We start from the raw sequence: 18,190 nt of genomic DNA on the forward strand, positions 1-18,190 counted from the left end.
AGGACCAACAACGGATAAGAAAGTTAGGCACCAAAACACCAAAAGGCTTAAATGACATGGGACCACACACACAAAACCAAAATAGGTACCCCTAGAATAAAAAAAAAAAAAAAATATATAGCGCTTTCTGGTGTCTAAGACTAGATCTATCCCTCTGGATTCTATTTATTTACAGTTACACTCCAAGAAACTGGTTTCACTACATTCCCCATGAACCACTATTATAAAACATTTAACTTAGTTTACTGCAAATGTCTGACCCATGAATAAGGAGACTTTATAAAGACAAAGCATTTATTTATCAAACTTCAGAATGTGAATTAAAGTAAAACACATAAACATTTATAGAGTTCCAATTTGATTTATTCTAAATAGTCTTGAACACACAAGAATTCTTTAGTCTGAACAAGATACATTTAAAATAAATGACCGTTCTTAATTAGTAGGCCCACCATAAAATCACACAAATAAAAGCCGATAGTATATTTATTCAACCCCCGTTTCAGGCCTGATACAGACGACACTCACCACTGGTCCTCGATCCACAGTGGCTAGTTTATTTAAAGTCCTGGTGTCTGTCTCTCCAGATAACGGCCAGCTATTCCACACCTTTCTCGGTAAAGGCGGAGAAAAACGCATCCAAGTCCAAGAAGCGGGCCCCCCGCAGGCGTAGCTAGCCTCTTCCTCTCCACAGGTTCTTGTGCAGACTTCCAGGATCCAGCTCACCGAACGCTCCTCCCTTGGTCCTTCAATTCTCCTGTGGTGCTAATACACATTTAAATTGTTGCACTTTTTAGACGATTTTGTCCCCAAAATGGATTACCAAAGTTCTAACACTCACCATAGAGTCTCCTCGTCGTCTCTCGCTTCTCTTCCTCCGTCCTCCACATTAGTCCCAGCTCCCAGTCAATCAGAATTCAGATAAAGTGTAGTCACCCAATAACAACTGACCTCAGGCAGAACAAACAAATAAAGTATACATAGCACTATAGTCTGGCACACCTCATGTTAAACTGTACATTACATACAAACTACCCAATAATTGTTTGTTCTCAAAGGGACAGAAAACAATATTTTAACAGAAGTTTTACTCCAATTGTTTATTTTCTTTTTAATGAACTCTTGTTCATTTCAATCCTTTACCAAAAAATTTTTTGGAAGTTATTATAGTTTATTTTAAGACATGAAGTTGCATGCATTCCCCCTAGGACTCTTCTCCTCCCCCATTTCCCCCCCTCCTAACCCCCTACAAAATCTCTAACCTTAACCTAACCTCACCTTTTTTCTCGCCTAACCCTAGCCTTCCTTCCCCTTCTCTCCTCCCTCCCCCCTCCAAAAACCCCCCTTTTCCCCTTCCCCCACTCTTTTTTTTTTGTTTCCCCCTCCTAACCCCTAACCAAATCTTTAAACTTAATCTAACCTCACCTTTTTCTCACCTAAACTTAACCTTCCTTCCCCCTTCCTCTCTCTCTCTTTTCCCCCGACTATTACTCTACATTCTCTAATTTTTTCCCCCCCCGTTGTCTTTTCTTCCACTTCCCATTTCCTCTTTCTTTGAATTATGAACACCAGTGGTCCCCAAACTTTTTCCTGTGAGGGCCGCATAACTTTTCCCTTCTCTGGTGGGGGGCCGGAGTCAGTTTGACTCCGGCCCCCCACCAGAAAGCACATGGGCATAAACCGTTAGTGAAACAGTCACTGGGACTGACTAATTTATATTTCATTGAGGGAAACCTGGAATGCGGCGTTCATAACAAACACGTGTGTTCATCTGCTCTACCGCTAGCAAACAACCGTACTGATTAAATAACATAAAAGTCAAGCAATTCCCTAAAAGTCCAACAAATGGCAGCAATGCGCCATGAAAAACAAAACACCCACAGTTTACAGGACACACTAACTACTAAAGAGCCCCCTGGTGGTTGAAGAAAAATCCACATATAAACAGGAAAATACAATATATGAAAAAAAATCTGAATGCTCCCTGGCATTGTTCAGGGGGCCGGACCAAATGTGGCGGCGGGCCGGATCTGGCCCGCGGGCCGTAGTTTGGGGACCACTGATGAACACCAATATAACAATACACTACAAGCTCCATCTGGACACAACGCAGATGAAGCAACTGCACCCACTGGAATATGCTAGCCATATTCTACACAGACCACAGCACATACAAACCAATAGGTGACGCCCTGAAGTAATTTTAGTGTGTTGTTGTTTAATCCATGTATCTATGGAGACCACTTTTGTCGTGGTAATTTTTCAAAAAACTTTTTAAAAAACTCATTTCAGATCAAAACAACTAGTCAGTACTGGTTATAATAAACTAACAATTTAACATGTTTTTATTTAATCAATGTTTCCATGGAGACCACTGTTTTCCACGTAATGTTTCAAAAAACTGGTTCCAATACTTATTTCAAATCAAAACCACTATTCAACATTAACTAAACAATTTAGTGTGTTGTTGTTTAATCAATGTATCCATGGACACCACTTTTGTCGTGGTAATTTTTCAAAAAACTTAAAAAGAAAACTTATTTCAAATCAAAGCAACTAGTCAGTACTGTTTAAAATAAACTAACAATTTAACATGTTTTTGTTTAATCAATGTTTCCATGGAGATCACTGTTTTCCATGTATGTTTTCATAGAACTGTTTGGAAAAAATTGTTTCAAATCAAAACAACTATTCAACATTAACTAAACAATTTAGTGTTTTGTTGTTTAAATCAATGTATCCATGGAGACCACTTTTGTCTTGGTAATTTTTCAAAAAACTTTTTAAAAAACTTATGTCAAATCATAACAACTAGTCAGTACTGGTTATAATAAACTAACAATTTAATATGTTTTTGTTTAATCAATGTATCCATGGAGACCACTTTGTTCCATATAATTTTTCAAAAATCCGGTTCCAAAACTAATTTCAAATCAAAACAACTAGTCAGTACTGGTTAAAATAAACTAACAATTTAACATGTTTTTGCTTAATCAATGTTTCCATGGAGACCACTGTTTTCCAGGTAATGTTTCAAAAAACTGGTTCCAAAACTTATTTCAAATCAAAACAACTAGTCATTAACTAAACAATTTAGTGTGTTGTTGTTTAATCAATGTTTCCATGGAGACCACTGTTTTCCAGGTAATGTTTCAAAAAACTGGTTCCAAAACTTATTTCAAATCAAAACAACTAGTCATTAACTAAACAATTTAGTGTTTTGTTGTTTAAATCAATGTATCCATGGAGACCACTTTTGTCTTGGTAATTTTTCAAAAAACTTTTTTAAAAACTTATGTCAAATCATAACAACTAGTCAGTACTGGTTATAATAAACTAACAATTTAATATGTTTTTGTTTAATCAATGTATCCATGGAGACCACTTTGTTCCATATAATTTTTCAAAAATCCGGTTCCAAAACTAATTTCAAATCAAAACAACTAGTCAGTACTGGTTAAAATAAACTAACAATTTAACATGTTTTTGCTTAATCAATGTTTCCATGGAGACCACTGTTTTCCAGGTAATGTTTCAAAAAACTGGTTCCAAAACTTATTTCAAATCAAAACAACTAGTCATTAACTAAACAATTTAGTGTGTTGTTGTTTAATCAATGTTTCCATGGAGACCACTGTTTTCCAGGTAATGTTTCAAAAAACTGGTTCCAAAACTTATTTCAAATCAAAACAACTAGTCATTAACTAAACAATTTAGTGTGTTGTTGTTAAATCAATGTATCCATGGAGACCACTTTGTTCCATATAATTTTTCAAAAATCCGGTTCCAAAACTAATTTCAAATCAAAACAACTAGTCAGTACTGGTTATAATAAACTAACAATTTAATATGTTTTTGTTTAATCAATGTATCCATGGAGACCACTGTTTTCCATGTATGTTTTCATAAAACTGGTTGGAAAATATTTTTTTCAAATCAAAACAACTATTCAACATTAACTAAACAATTTAGTGTGTTCTTGTTAAATCAATGTATCCATGGAGACCACTTTTGTCCAAATATTTTTTTAAAAATCCGGTTCCAAAACTAATTTCAAATCAAAACAACTAGTCAGTACTGGTTAAAATAAACTAACAATTTAACATGTTTTTGTTTAATCAATGTATCCATGGAGACCACTGTTTTCCAAATATTTTTTTAAAAATCCGGTTCCAAAACTAATTTCAAATCAAAACAACTAGTCAGTACTGGTTATAATAAACTAACAATTTAATATGTTTTTGTTTAATCAATGTTTCCATGGAGACCACTGTTTTCCAGGTAATGTTTCAAAAAACTGGTTCCAAACATTATTTCAAATGAAAACAACTAGTCAACATTAACTAAACCATTTAGTGTGTTGTTGTTTAATCAATGTATCCATGGAGACCACTTTTGTCCAAATATTTTTTTAAAAATCTGGTTCCAAAACTAATTTCAAATCAAAACAACTAGTCAGTACTGGTTAAAATAAACTAACAATTTAACATGTTTTTGTTTAATCAATGTATCCATGGAGACCACTTTTTTCCAAATATTTTTTAAAAAATCCGGTTCTAAAACTTTCAAATCAAAAAAACTAGTCAGTACTGGTTATAATAAACTAACAATTTAATATGTTTTTGTTTAATCAATGTTTCCATGGAGACCACTGTTTTCCAGGTAATGTTTCAAAAAACTGGTTCCAAAACGTATTTAAAATCAAAACACCTATTCAACATTAACTAAACAATTTAGTGTGTTGTTGTTTAATCAATGTATCCATGGAGACCTCTTATTTCCAGGTAAGTTTTTACAAAAAACTGGTTCCAAAACTTATTTCAAATCAAAACAACTAGTCAGTTCTGGTTATAATAAACTAACAATTTGACATGTTTTTGCTTAATCAATGTTTCCATGGAGACCACTGTTTTCCTGGTAATGTTTCAAAAAACTGGTTCCAAAACTTATTTCAAATCAAAGCAACTAGTCAGCATTAACTAAACAGTTTAGTGTGTTTTTAATAAATGTATCCATGGAGACCACTGTTTTCCAGTTAATTTTTCAAAAAACTTGTTCATACATCATTTCAAATCTAAACAAGTCAGTATTAGTTATAAAAAACTAAGCAATTTAACATGTTTTTGTTTAATCAATGTATCCATGGATTTCCAGGTAATTTTTCATAGAACATGTTCCAAAAACTTACTTTAAATCATAATTCTATGTCTCTCTAACTCTAACAATAAGATGAAATAAAATAATCCAAAACAAAACAGTTAGCCACCGTTTAGAACCATCTGTCTTCAACAAACCTGACAGCTTCACAGTACAGCTGCATTTATACTGATATTAAATTGCTTATAGGCAGATTTTATTATTTGAATGACGTATGAAGACTGTAGATGCTGTAATTTATTCAGGAGTGCACTGTATTACAATGTAGGCCTCCCCTCTCAAATTTTTATCTGTAAAATGTTTTGAAAGTGATGCTCCTCTTTCCCCTTCATAATCATGTGCTGTTGGCCTGTCGTATAATGTAAAACACATTGAGGGTGTTGGTTTGAATGGGGATACGTTTGCGAGGCATTGTAAATGAATTTATTTAGCCATTTTCTTTCTCACAATTATGAGTTTTAAAGTTTTCTGACATTTAACTTCAAAAGTTTTAGATTTTTTTTTCTCTTTAAAGAAAATGTCTCACACAATGATTTGTGCAAGTATTTCTTCAGCTTGCACTCACAAAAATGTTCCACGTTAAAGCTACTGGATTACTTTTTTTAGGCTGCTCACATTTCATGGAAAAGTCGCAGCATCCGTTTAAGTAAAAACTTTGTACACAAGTGTCTGTTTGGCGCCCCCTGCTGTTTTTAGCTGACGTTACTAGTGAAATTTAAGCGTTTCTCAATTAAATTCCAAATAATTTCTTCTCAAAAAGTGAAACAGCCTATGGCTCTGCACATGATCAGTCGTCACACAGCTTCATGGAGGATCACTTTTTATTAAACAGATGCTGCTTATGTGACTCACTCTTATCACATGCACATTATTGTGTGACTAACCAGTAAATCACACATCCAGGCCTCGGCTGTTTTATTTACACATAAATTCTTGGTTTCAATTACATATAATCATTTATTTATTTAATCGGCTGCTTTCACAATACTCAGTTATAGATCTCTTTTTGACAGCAGATACACACGACAAGAAACAACAACACACACTCCGTTAATAACTTGGTTTCACGACATCTGCAGGGGGTCGCCCACAGACTCCGAAATGCGTACCGTGTGTGGTTGCCATGGGCGCAATGATGAAACTACCCATATGTAAACATAAATCTCTGAACACCGACACAGATGCAGCTATAAATACACATCAGCACATGTGGAATGACAGTAGATATATATATGACTCCAGTATGATTTCTGTATTCACTTCACATCAAAAACAACAAAAAAAAAGCTAATCACTTGTGTTAAAACAGGAAAAAATAAACTTTAAACTAGGACAATATATAAAAAGTATTTTTGTCCCTTGGTTTTAAAAGTGGTAGAGGCTTTCTGATGAATTTTACCACAGGGAATGATCATGCAGCACAGTCGCGGCAGATGCTGACCAAAGATTGGAGGTCAGGGGGGGAGAGACAGCGTGAGAGGAGAGGAAGAACATAACTTAATAAACGGACAGCATGAAGACGTAAACTGGACGATTGTTTAAACTTTGAAATCTAACAGGTTGCAGTCGATCTTGTAGTAGACGTAGGGATAGTACTCCTGCTGGCTCAGGTTCAGGCCTGGGATGTCCATGGCAGACTGGAACAAAGCACAAGACTTAGTGTTTGAGGAACGTTGAATTTCTGCAGAGGAATCATCTCAATACATCGTAATCAAGCTATCTATTAAACAGAATATGGTCATGGTTTGTTTATAACCAACATGGTGGAAGAGGAAGATTATATTCAAAGTCTGTGTTGTCACAGCATATCAATATGCATATCTAAAATTAATTGATTATGAACAAAGAATAAACATCTAAATAGCCATAAAACAGTGCTGAACAAGGAAGAAAAATCTAAAGCAGTGAAATGTTACATTTTTTACTAAAGTCCCTCTAAAATATTGAATCTTTCTTTTAAAACCACAGTTGGTTTATAGGATAAACAGAGGTTTAAAAATGTCTGATGAAAATTAGATGCTGTTACAATGTGTAATGCAAAACTCTCCCTCCCCCACCTATTTCTATGTACTGCTGTTTATCTGGGTGAAACAGGCTACTATTTATTATGCTTATGAGACAAATGACTGTGGCTGCTGTTTAAACATAGTTGCAGCTATAAAAAGAAAACCTTAAATAAATGGTATTGATGGAATTATGTTAATGATTGCTTCACAGAAAGATTAAGAATAATTGTTTTTCTGTATTAAATAAAAACAAATCATTTTTTATATATATTTTAATATTCTTGGTACAACAAGTATGTGGTATTTTTACTCATATTGTGGGAATCTAATGTTAATGAATGTCTAATTAAAGTAGTTAAATGTTGACATTTCTGTGGAGTCATTTTATTGTGTTTTCTGTTTTATTGCAGATCCTGAAAATAGTTTTCCATATTATTTTTAAATAAATATTGCTGCAGCTTTAATTTAATTGTGTTTCTTTATAGGGATGACTTCAGTTGGCAGTTTTATCCACTTTTTAACATTAAAATGTCTGGTCTTTTTTCTTCAATTTTTTTGTCAGTTCATAATTGTTTAGCTTTTAAATTATGACTGCTTTTACTTGGAGTATCCAACATGCAGTGACCTGCTGTTACCACAAGAGGGAGCTCATGTTTCACAGTTACAGTGAAAACAGATTCAAAACCTGCAACAATTAAAAGGCCAGAAGAAGAATTCTTTCACAGCATCTACAACCTTATTGCCATTAAATTAAAAATAAATACCATAATTGTTTTTGTTAAAACACTGACTTTTAAATTTTATACTTAAAAATAATACTAAAATATGGATTTTGTAACATTTTCCCTTGTTTTATTATTATTTTTATTATTTTATTATCAATTATTATTATCAATTATTTACTTATTTATTTAATTTCCAAAATATTTTTTGTCACTTATGCATTTAAAATGAAAAAAGGGATAGTATTTTTTTTTTCTTTTTCTTAGGATTGGAACATAGTTCATACAAAGCACATGTTCTTAGATTGAAGTCAGTGTTTAGATGTCTTCTTTTGTAAATGACCTTTAATGACTGAAAAGAGGTTGTTTTTTTTCAGTTTTTAAAGAGATTGTCTCTGGATTATATACTAATAAATGACATTAAAGTATTGCTTAGCGTGCTTTATTAATAAGGCTAGTGTTTCCTTAATGTCCATAAGATCAGCTCAGCAGAAGGGGGTGTTATTACAGCACTCACATCAATGATAGCTGCTGCACTGCTGTCCAGATGTTTGTACAGGTCATTCAGAACCTCCCGCAGCTTCTTCATGGTCTTCTTGCTGGGCTGCAGAAGCATTGCTTGAAAGTTCACCGGCAGCCCATATCTACGGGAGAACAACATGGCAGACATGTTCACTACCACTGGGTTTATTTACAGCAGAAGTTGAACTGTTAAATGAATACCTCAGAACAGATTCCACAAAGACCCTTAGTGCTTTAATGTGAATCCATGCGATGAAGGCTTCACTGAAGTTAACTTTTAGCCATCGGACGAGGGGACCCTGCAGAGACCGGAAACAAGAGGATCGGTTATGTTTGGCTTAAAAGTTTACTTTCCATCTAAATTTGGATTTATTTTTTATTATAAGGGGCACAGTTTATGTTTCTGTACCAGAGTTTTATGCAACTTCACTGACAATCAGTCCTTCTAGTTTTTTGTGATTCAGCAATCACAAATTTACACAAAGCCAACAGATCCATGCATTCTGTTGTGCTAGTTTATTGTAAATTTTCTGTAAAATAGTCAGAAACATAGGGTTCAAGTGACTGCCGACTCCCACCTGCAAGTGGCAGTATTTCTTACTTCTGTTACAACACTGCCTCAGTCTTACTTGATGTCAAGGTTTAGTCAATATGAAGTGTAAAAAAAAATCAAGCTAAAAAAGCTCTTTAATGAATAACACTGTGTGTCCAATCCATCTGCTTGTTGTCTCACATTTATCTTTTATCTGTAGATTTTGAAAGGGATTTTAATGAGGAAAAATTCTAAGGTAGCACCATGAAATGAGTGATTTTGACTGCAAAAATAAATAATAATTTTTAAAAAAGGCAAAATCCTGGAGGGACTGGATGAATACACTTTTCAACGTGATTCAGGTTATAACAGGTAAAAGCAAACATTTCTGTTTTCTATGCAGAACATGATGGAAAATATCCAGCAGTGTGAGATTCCCCACATCGGGCAGGAGATGAATTCAGATCCCATGGCTTGTAAGAGCAACTGATTATTTTATTTTACTTGGCTGTAATATTACAACCAGATAATGTACGGGATGACCTAAAGGCCCTGTTCATATATGAACCTAGATGGGAAAAAAACAAAACAATCCAACAGGAATCAGTTGATCTATATGTAGAAAAGTCAAGTGTCTCACAATCAACTTCACTTACAAACTGCTTCTTCTTATCTGTGGAGAGCCTTGTCATCTCCTCCTTGTCAGCCTTCATCTCCTCTTCATTGTACTGGAAGTCTCTCACCGTGAATCTAGCAGGAAAAATAATAATAAAAAAGCTTCATTTAATCAAACAAACGCCGTCTTGTGGAAAGCCACATGTCAGGGGAGAGGAAACGGCACCAGACTAAATCATAAAGTCTTACTTGTTCTCTCTGGCTTTGTGCTTGAAGTCATCTATGGCTTTCCTGAACAAAGTAACGCTGAACAGCCCACTGTCGCTGTCTTCAAACAGCAGGCTTTACGACAGCATGAATAAGGATTTTAATATTGCAGAGTGGTGTAAAAATGCTCGGTACTGTTGTTTGATCACATTTTTGTCACTTACTTTGACGATCGAGGCACCACCATCTCGGCCAGTGTTTCATATGTTTTCTGCCAGTCGGGATAATTAGTCCTAAAAGAACAGAGCAGAGGCATTAATGATCCAAACCTTTGAATCAATCACAACAAGAAGTTTTAGACTTACTTTGGTACAACCACCAGCATAGTAATGAGGTACTCTGAATCCAGGACAAAATCTTCCTTTTTGACAATGTCAGCCAGACTTCTGGTCAGCAAGCTCCCCCTAGTGGCAAATGACAATTATACAGGAATACAAAACGAGAAAGAAAAGAAAAAAAACATTCCAGTTCACATCCGAATAGAGTAAAACAATAAAGCACCACATTGAAGCTTCTTCTTGATTCCCTTAAAAAAAAAAGCTTGTTTAACTAAATTTGAATATATGTATCTAACACTTACGCATTCTTCCTTTCCAAGTTCTGCAGGTTTCCCTTCAGGTTGTTATAAGCTGAAGCTCTGGCCTTCAAGTCATTGTCGATTTGAGTTACTTGCTGAAGGAAAGCAGAAGCAAAACAGAGATTTAACGACTTACAAAGAATCTAAAAGCACTTGATGGATGGAAAATCTGGCAACATCAAACAACTCTCACCAAACAATCCAGCAAACTAATTATTACGAGGATTCTGGGAAAGAATTCACAGAACGTCAGAGATTATTGAAATCGTATGGACAGACCTACCTTAGAGATGATTTCTGAGATGTTTTTAAGGGACTGCTTTATGGGATATTTCGCCATGTCCCACTGGAACCGTGTGATGTAGGTGACCAGGTCAACTAAAACATTAAAACATTTGATGTTTTTCTGAGATCGGGAAAAAGTACTCACTTTTTGTGTCAAATATGTCAAACCCCAAATCTGAATGTGTTTTATTTGTATTTTCTGTGATAAACTAACACAAACTACAACATATTTTTGTAGTATAAGAAAAGATAAAAATGTTTTCTGGGTGTTTTTTATTATTATTTTACATATAATCTTAGAAGTGTGGTGTGTAATTGTATTGGGTTCCCCAAGATAAAATCCAGGGCCTTCAGAAGTGACCTCAGTTGAAACTGCTGTAATTACAGTGACAGGTGGTTCTACTCAGAGTGAGGCAGGGCAATATGGCATGAAAATAAATTTGCTGATTTTTTCATACTAGATCGATTTTAATAGACTTTTTTCTTGCTCCCCCCCCAAAAGATTTTTTTTTACAAATAACAGAAAACATTTTAAAAATGGCTTTTATTTCAATCATCCCCTCTATGAGTTGTACAACAGAGTATTGGAGTCTGGCTACAAAATGTTTTGTTTCTTCATGAGAGTATAGTCATAATATTAGCAGAACACAGATGCAATTTTACCAGAAGAAAACCTTAAAATTATGACAAATAAGTCATTTTAATGACAAAAAGCTTGGATAACTAATTTGTTATTTTTTGTGTTGGAGTTCTAATAAATTTAGTACTTCATTCTCCTAATATTCTGACTTCATTGAGAATTTATTCTCGTATTATTACAACTATATTCTTATAACAACTTCATTCCCGTTGTTATAAAAAATACCTTAGCCTGACATCACTCTGAACTATGAAAACCCAAAGAGATCAGTGGTGAGAAAAGAAATCCAGATTTTCCAAAAATTTAAACTTAAAAAAATAAAAAAAATTGATTAATGAATAAAATCAATGTATTGCCAAGCTCTAACTCAGGGGTCTCAAAACAAATGAACACCACACTTTGTTTTAATGGTGAAAAAAAAAAAACATTTGAAAAACCATACATGCACTTCACAATCATGCTTTTTGGTCTATGAAATAAAATCCAAAAGATATACATTTAGATGTGAGGTTGTTCACACCTAAATGAATGCTATGAATTAGCTTTAGTTTATTACATCACAGCTCAAATAACCTCATTTAAACGAAACAATTCTTCCTATGTACAGGTCCTTCTCAAAAAAATTAGCATATTGTGATAAAGTTCATTATTTTCCATAATGTAATGATAAAAACTAAACTGTCATATTTTAGATTCATTGCACACCAACTGGAATATTTCAGGTCTTTTATTGTTTTAACACTGATGATTTTGGCATACAGCTCATGAAAACCCAAAATCCCTGTCTCAAAAAATTAGCATATTTCCTCCGACCAATAAGAGAAATGTCATCCGAATGTCATCCAAAAAAAGTACTTTGGACCGCTGAGCAACAGTCCAGTGCTGCTTCTCTGTAGCCCAGGTCAGGCGCTTCTGCCGCTGTTTCTGGTTCAAAAGTGGCTTGACCTTTGACCTGGGGAATGCGGCACCTGTAGCCCATTTCCTACACACCCCTGTGCACGGTGGATCTGGATGTTTCTACTCCGGACTCAGTCCACTGCTTCCCCCAAGGTCTGGAATCGGTCCTTCTCCACAATCTTCCTCAGGGTCCGGTCACCTCTTCTCCTTGTGCAGCGTTTTCTGCCACACTTTTTGCTTCCCACTGAGGTGCCTTGATACAGCACTCTGGGAACAGCCTATTCGTTCAGAAATTTCTGTGTCTCACCCTCTAGCTTGAGGGTGTCAATGATGGCCTTCTGGACAGCAGTCAGGTCATCAGTCTTACCCATGATTGCGGTTTTGAGTAATGAACCAGGCTGGGAGTTTTTAAAAACCTCAGGAATCTTTTGCAGGTGTTTAGAGTTACTTTGTTGATTCAGATGATGAGGTTAACTGCTCGTTCAGAGAACCTTTTCATGATATGCTAATTTTTTGAGACAGGGATTTTGGGTTTTCATGAGCTGTATGCCAAAATCATCAGTATTAAAACAATAAAAGACCTGAAATATTTCAGTTGGTGTGTAAATAAACTGAAATATATGACAGTTTAATTTTTATCATTACATTATGGAAAATAATGAACTTTATCACAATATGCTAATTTTTTGAGAAGGACCTGTATAACCTATTAACTGAACAACAAAGTTAGAACTATACCTCCGTTGGCCAGCAGGTTCTCCTGCACTTTGTCTCGGCTGTCCTCCAGCACATCGGCCATGTACTGAGCCACCTTCTTCACCACACTGCGAAACCCCAGAAGACACCAAATTATGATGTGATCTCATAACCCGCAAGCAAAAAGCTACCGAAAGCTCAGAAGCTTTCACACATAAATGTTAAAAAAAGGTTAGTTCTAACATGGCACATCAAAGCAAATCCCATCAGAGGGCCAAACGCTACATAAACTACTATTTTAGAATAATATCCAATTCTCTTATTGTACATATGAAATGTTTTAGAAATAAGATTTATTTTCAGATTTACTAAACGCAAACTTCAAAGAGGAACTAAATTTATGGCCGATGGACGGCAAACAACTGCTGCTGTGATGTAAGGTTGGGATTTTTCCTCACAGATGTGGAAATCCCCACAGTGGAACCAAAGCATAGATCAGGCAGTAACAGCAGCGTGAGAGTTCTGGATGAGAAACTTTTCCAAAAGACTAAACTTATACCAGATAGGCCGTACGGCCAAAACATGACTAAAGACAAATCTGCTGATGTGTCACTCAACTGTAAAAGGCCAAGTTTAGACCTAAGGAGCTCACTGTTCGCAATTCCCGGCAAAATTCCTCAAGGTTACGAGGTCAGGGAGGAGGGCGGTCAACCGGCTACATCTGAAGGGTCAGTGTTCAACATTAGTGCTTTGATAGAGATGCAACAATCAGGTTTTCACTAGCTAAGGCCAACGTACAGGTTCCTTTCCAAATTAACTCTATACATCCATCAAATCCAGGCTGTTTTTAAGGACTTAACCTACAATTTAAAGATCGGAGTCACTCAAGAGAAATTTCAACAATTCTGATCTCTGGATGATTGGTTAGTGCTTTCGATCATCAAACGCTAAAGAAGCACCACAATAATAATAACATTTCTAGACATGAAGTGTGAAGCGATGTGAATACCTTTCAACAAATGAATCTAATTTGGCGAGTTCGTCTGAAAGTCCAACCAAGACATCAAGCGTTCCCACCTGTTTTATGCATAAAGTAGAAAAGAAAAAACATTAAAACATTTTTGCCATTTAGGGATGGAGACTCTCGCCCCCCCCTCAGAAAGGTCAACAAGTTCGTGTTTGAACACTGACATCTAACGCTAAACCAGCCTGCAGTGACGCCCAGGGGGGGCCCCTGTGTGCTTAGGATGGCGCCTCTTTGTCCAGGGTTGCTCATGCATCGCTAACGGTTCCAGGAGGACACCACAGTCCCACGTAGAAATAACGTCAGCAGTGTGCACTTACTCCGTGTTCAGCACGGAGACGAGCTGAACCCATGGTCTGAGCTGTTCTGTGGATTAAAACTTTGCCTAAACGCTTTCACCATGCAGAACAGCGATGCGTGCAGGGGCTGCTTTTCAAACAGACAGTCTGCTTACTCTTGACAACGGATCCACACAGTGAGTTGTCTTGAAAACTACATGGATTTCAGACGGGATTTATAAACGGGTGGGAATATATTCTTTAAAAAGTGAAAGGATGAAAACTGACAACCAGAGAAGCACTGGAATCTGCTCTAACCTTGAGGTCTGGGATGCTGAACTTGTGATTGGTAGAGAGGTTGTTAGTGCGTGTGGTGGCTGCCATCAGCTTGTCCCATGTCTGTTGGCAGGTCTTCTCTCCAGGAGCAGAGATGAGCCAAAACTCGGTCATGGTTACAGCTCTGGAGAAGATTCTGGAAACTGGAAGGAAAGCCCTTTTAGGAACATTTTTAAACTATTTCCACAATTATATACACATTTAAGTTAGCAATACAACGCACTATACTAATAAATTGCTATTCCTTGACTGCAATACATCTAAGGCGATGTACTGACATGGTTTTTATATGTAAAATGCAGCAACGGATGGTCATACTTTGAGGAACTCATTCAATAGGGATGTCCATTATTGTCCTGGCCTTAATTTATTGCCTTCTCTATTCGACTTCGCTCCCGGCTAATAACCAAACAGCAGTATTGAATATTACCCAAATAACATGTTGAAACAACGGCAGAAAACGATAGTTAAGGTCAAGCAACATCCAGCAGGGATTAGCTGCCGCTAGCCACTGGGCTAGCTATGCTAACAACAACAACACAGGTGTTTTTTTTCGAGCTCTTTAACTATTTCACTCACCCGTATGCTAACTGCGTTGGTGTTACTGGTGGAAATACAGCTGCCTGTAGTGATTCTATGGCTTGGCAATGTTCATAGTTGCCATTCAGCGCTGATCGTGAGGTCTCCTGACAGCAGCATCAGAGTCAGCTGATCCAATAGAGGAACCGGAAGGCCTCTGTCAGGTTTACCGAGGAGGCCGCAGCGACACCCACTGGTAGTAGAATGACAGTGCAGTATGAGTTGTTTTTCACAGTGGTATTGGATGAAGGAATATATTAAATAAGTCTATAGATAGAGATAGGGTGTAACCTTTCATATATCTTGCCTTGTCCATATTTGTTGTATTTTTCTATATTTTGTGACATCTTTTAGTTGTAAAATATTCCTATTGTCTGTTTTCCTTACCTTGCAGCATCTTTAACTGCATGTCCTTTGGGTAATTTTGTGTATTAATTCTCTCATTTACACTCTTCCATATGATATAACTTTATAGTTTTAACCATATCAAGCAAAGAAACCTTTCATAGAAGACTCTAAAACAATAAAATATCAGAATAAGCTTTATTGGCTAAGGTTGTGTGCACAAACATGGAATTTGACTTCAGTTTTCAAGCACTCACAGCACACAGACATAAAGTATAAACTTCAGAGGAAATAAAATGAAGAATAAAAAGAAAACTATGAAGATATACTAATCCATTTAATGAATTGCAATATTACAGAAAAGTCCATTAAGTAAAACATTATATAGACTAATTACTCACCTTGAGATGTTTAAACGCCTTTATTTCTGTTAATTGTGACAATTTTCCACTTACAGGCAATAAAACATGTCATTTAAAATTTTAACATTACATCAGACCAATTAAAGAAAAAAGAAATGTGGATTTAATGAAAAGTTTGCATCACACCTGTTTTAAGGTTATTTTCAGAGCTCCTTTTAATCTGACAAACAAGATTCATTGGGACATGCATTCTTGTTTATTAAACATGCAGTCAATAATTATGAACAAGGGCCCCAGTATTGTCTGGGTCCCCAGTCAGTTTCTTTAGTAATGTGTCCCTAGCAATAGTGGTGTAAATGTTATACAAGAGATATTGCAGAAAAAAAGAATGCTGTCAAAGGTCACTTCTTTTGTTGCCATGTATGGTTTTGACAAATGTCTTAAACTAAGACCTCCACCTCAGAGTCCAGCTACTGTCGACATCCTCTATGCTGTAGCATTTTATTAGAGCAGGAGACAAATGATGATTGGTGCCAAGTCATTGACACTTGAGGTTTGAGCGTTGCTAAATTTAGGAAAGTCAGGTCAGGTTTCCTGATTATGGGTGTCTCCTGCAAAGAAAGCGAGGAAAACGCCCCCAAAGGGACATGTTTAAAGTTCAGTGGGCCTGGGGTTTATTGTTTGGGACACAATGCTTGGTCTGTCTGGAGCCAACCCTCAACATCAAACACCAGGCTTGAGTTTGCCCGTGGCTGGCAGCAGGCCAGTCTGCAGGGACATTATCAGAACACCATATGCCAGCACTGGGCAGTGTGCCGCTGGGAGTCCGGTCTGCGATCAGCTGAGGCTCAGTGAGGATGAAGCTGTTTCCAGTACTGTTTCTGCCACAAACAGCAATGTGGAAAGCTTTTTTCTGACATTTCTATGGAGAATAGGCGCTTGGATGTATTCAAGAATTTAAGCATAATAGAATAAATCTGTTGCCTTTTGTCATTTTTTTGTTGCTAGCTCCTCTTTTTAATCTCTCTTACTGAATAGCAGTATACAAATGAACAATAATACTGTTGATCAAGCAGAAAACTGGTGAGCTGAAGTAAACTGCTACATTTTTACTATTAAGGCAAAAGAGTGTTTTTAATGTTTTTTATAAACTTTATTCTTGCGCGTAACTAGCTCAACTATTGTGCAACTTTCTGCCATCTACAGTTCACACATGTTACCGTTGCCCAACTTTGCAACCAAGTGGTAAACTATGGCTCCTCCATTTTGCAAGAGCAAAATATAAACCACCTAAGCAAACCCAAAAACATTTAGAATAGAAATGTTCTTTATTACAATACATTTTTGTTTGAAAATTTCCACAACTTTACTCGTGATCCAGCACACTGTCCTCTCACTAATGTTCTTAAGCAAACACCTGAGGCCTGTCAAGAAACAGGTGTTTATATTAAGACAAAGCTATAAACAGGTTGCATCAAATTCTAAGTATTAGAGTAAAGGGAAATGAATATCAACACACACTTTTCAGTTTTTTGTTTTTTTTTTGTAACATCTTATTTTGCTTCTACTTCTCAAATTGGCACTTTTTGTGCTGCTCTTTCACATAAAACATTCCAATGAAATACTATGAAGTTTGTAGTTGAAACTTGACAAAATATGAAAGGGTCCAATGGGTGTGAATACTTTTGCAGGCCACTGGATCTTTGATAATGCAGTAGAGAAAAAAACTCACATTACAGCTTATTTAAATAAGATCTTGCTTGATTCATGGGAATTACCTCAGGTTTTATTTCCCAGAAGGAATACACTTTACTTCTTTCATTTTAGTCTGAGACACTCTCACAAGTTCATGATATGACATAATTATGAAGCTTAAAGACACTCTGTCTTTTGCAGGGTGGAGACAAAGGTTAAATGTGCATCATTTTTCAGACTGCGTTATTGTTTGGCCTTCAGGTATTATCTTGCAGTCTCTCTCCACCTCTTTGATACAATTGTTGAACATGACATGTCAAGAAAATGGCTGCAGATAAGGGCTGATTCATCTTTTCAGTTTATTTTTAGGTCAATTTTTTTTTCTCCTTGATAAATGCTTTTGGATTCTTATTTCAAATCACATCAGAAATAATGTTTCATATTCGTCGTATTCAACGCTGGACAAATGCTGCTCAATTTAGTCTTGTATACATACTCATCGCATGAACAAAAATGTATAAAACATGGAGATAAATGTCTGACTTTTTTATTTGATTTTGGAAACAGTGTCCGGCTTGTCAACACAGACTGAATAGCAGGGAAGGTCCATCCAAGTGTGTTGTTTTATGGGTTCTTGGATCCAGTTGTGTTTCTT

General features: G+C 36.0%; 1 protein-coding gene and 1 long non-coding RNA gene across 3 annotated transcripts; both read right to left on the reverse strand.

The window, feature by feature from the left end:
* Positions 1–536: 536 nt before the first annotated feature.
* Positions 537–2,774, reverse strand: LOC103478200 (uncharacterized). Its single transcript, XR_535752.3, has 2 exons — positions 842–2,774; positions 537–765 (listed from the first exon to the last, which is right to left on the reverse strand). It is a non-coding gene; the product is annotated as an uncharacterized LOC103478200 (long non-coding RNA).
* Positions 2,775–5,960: 3,186 nt separating this feature from the next.
* Positions 5,961–15,291, reverse strand: atp6v1c1a (ATPase H+ transporting V1 subunit C1a). 2 transcript variants are annotated; one of them, XM_081597389.1, is made up of 13 exons: positions 15,134–15,291; positions 14,537–14,697; positions 13,926–13,993; positions 12,959–13,044; positions 10,682–10,776; positions 10,402–10,493; positions 10,127–10,225; positions 9,986–10,054; positions 9,804–9,896; positions 9,596–9,689; positions 8,609–8,706; positions 8,403–8,529; positions 5,961–6,794 (listed from the first exon to the last, which is right to left on the reverse strand). In XM_081597389.1, the coding sequence occupies exons 2-13, from the start codon at positions 14,666–14,668 to the stop codon at positions 6,696–6,698; spliced, it is 1,152 nt and encodes a 383-aa protein (XP_081453515.1). In that variant the 5' UTR covers positions 14,669–14,697; positions 15,134–15,291; the 3' UTR covers positions 5,961–6,695. The 2 variants fall into 2 exon arrangements, with proteins under 2 accessions (XP_081453515.1, XP_008430008.2); XM_008431786.3 differs by lacking the exons at positions 8,403–8,529; positions 8,609–8,706.
* Between the last annotated feature and the right edge of the window lie 2,899 nt (positions 15,292–18,190).

This window comes from Poecilia reticulata, chromosome 16, assembly GCF_904066995.2.
Source record: "Poecilia reticulata chromosome 16, P_reticulata-male-v2, whole genome shotgun sequence".
Lineage (NCBI taxonomy): Eukaryota > Metazoa > Chordata > Actinopteri > Cyprinodontiformes > Poeciliidae > Poecilia > Poecilia reticulata.

Excerpts from the sequence above, each read along its gene's own strand:
- atp6v1c1a (XM_081597389.1), bottom strand. The coding sequence starts at position 14,668 with ATGACCGAGTTTTGGCTCATCTCTGCTCCTGGAGAGAAGACCTGCCAA. Across the intron at positions 10,494-10,681 it reads TCTCAGAAATCATCTCTAAG|CAAGTAACTCAAATCGACAA; the intron begins GTAGGTCTGTCC and ends GCTTTCCTTCAG. Across the intron at positions 8,707-9,595 it reads CAGATAAGAAGAAGCAGTTT|GGTCCCCTCGTCCGATGGCT; the intron begins GTAAGTGAAGTT and ends CGGTCTCTGCAG.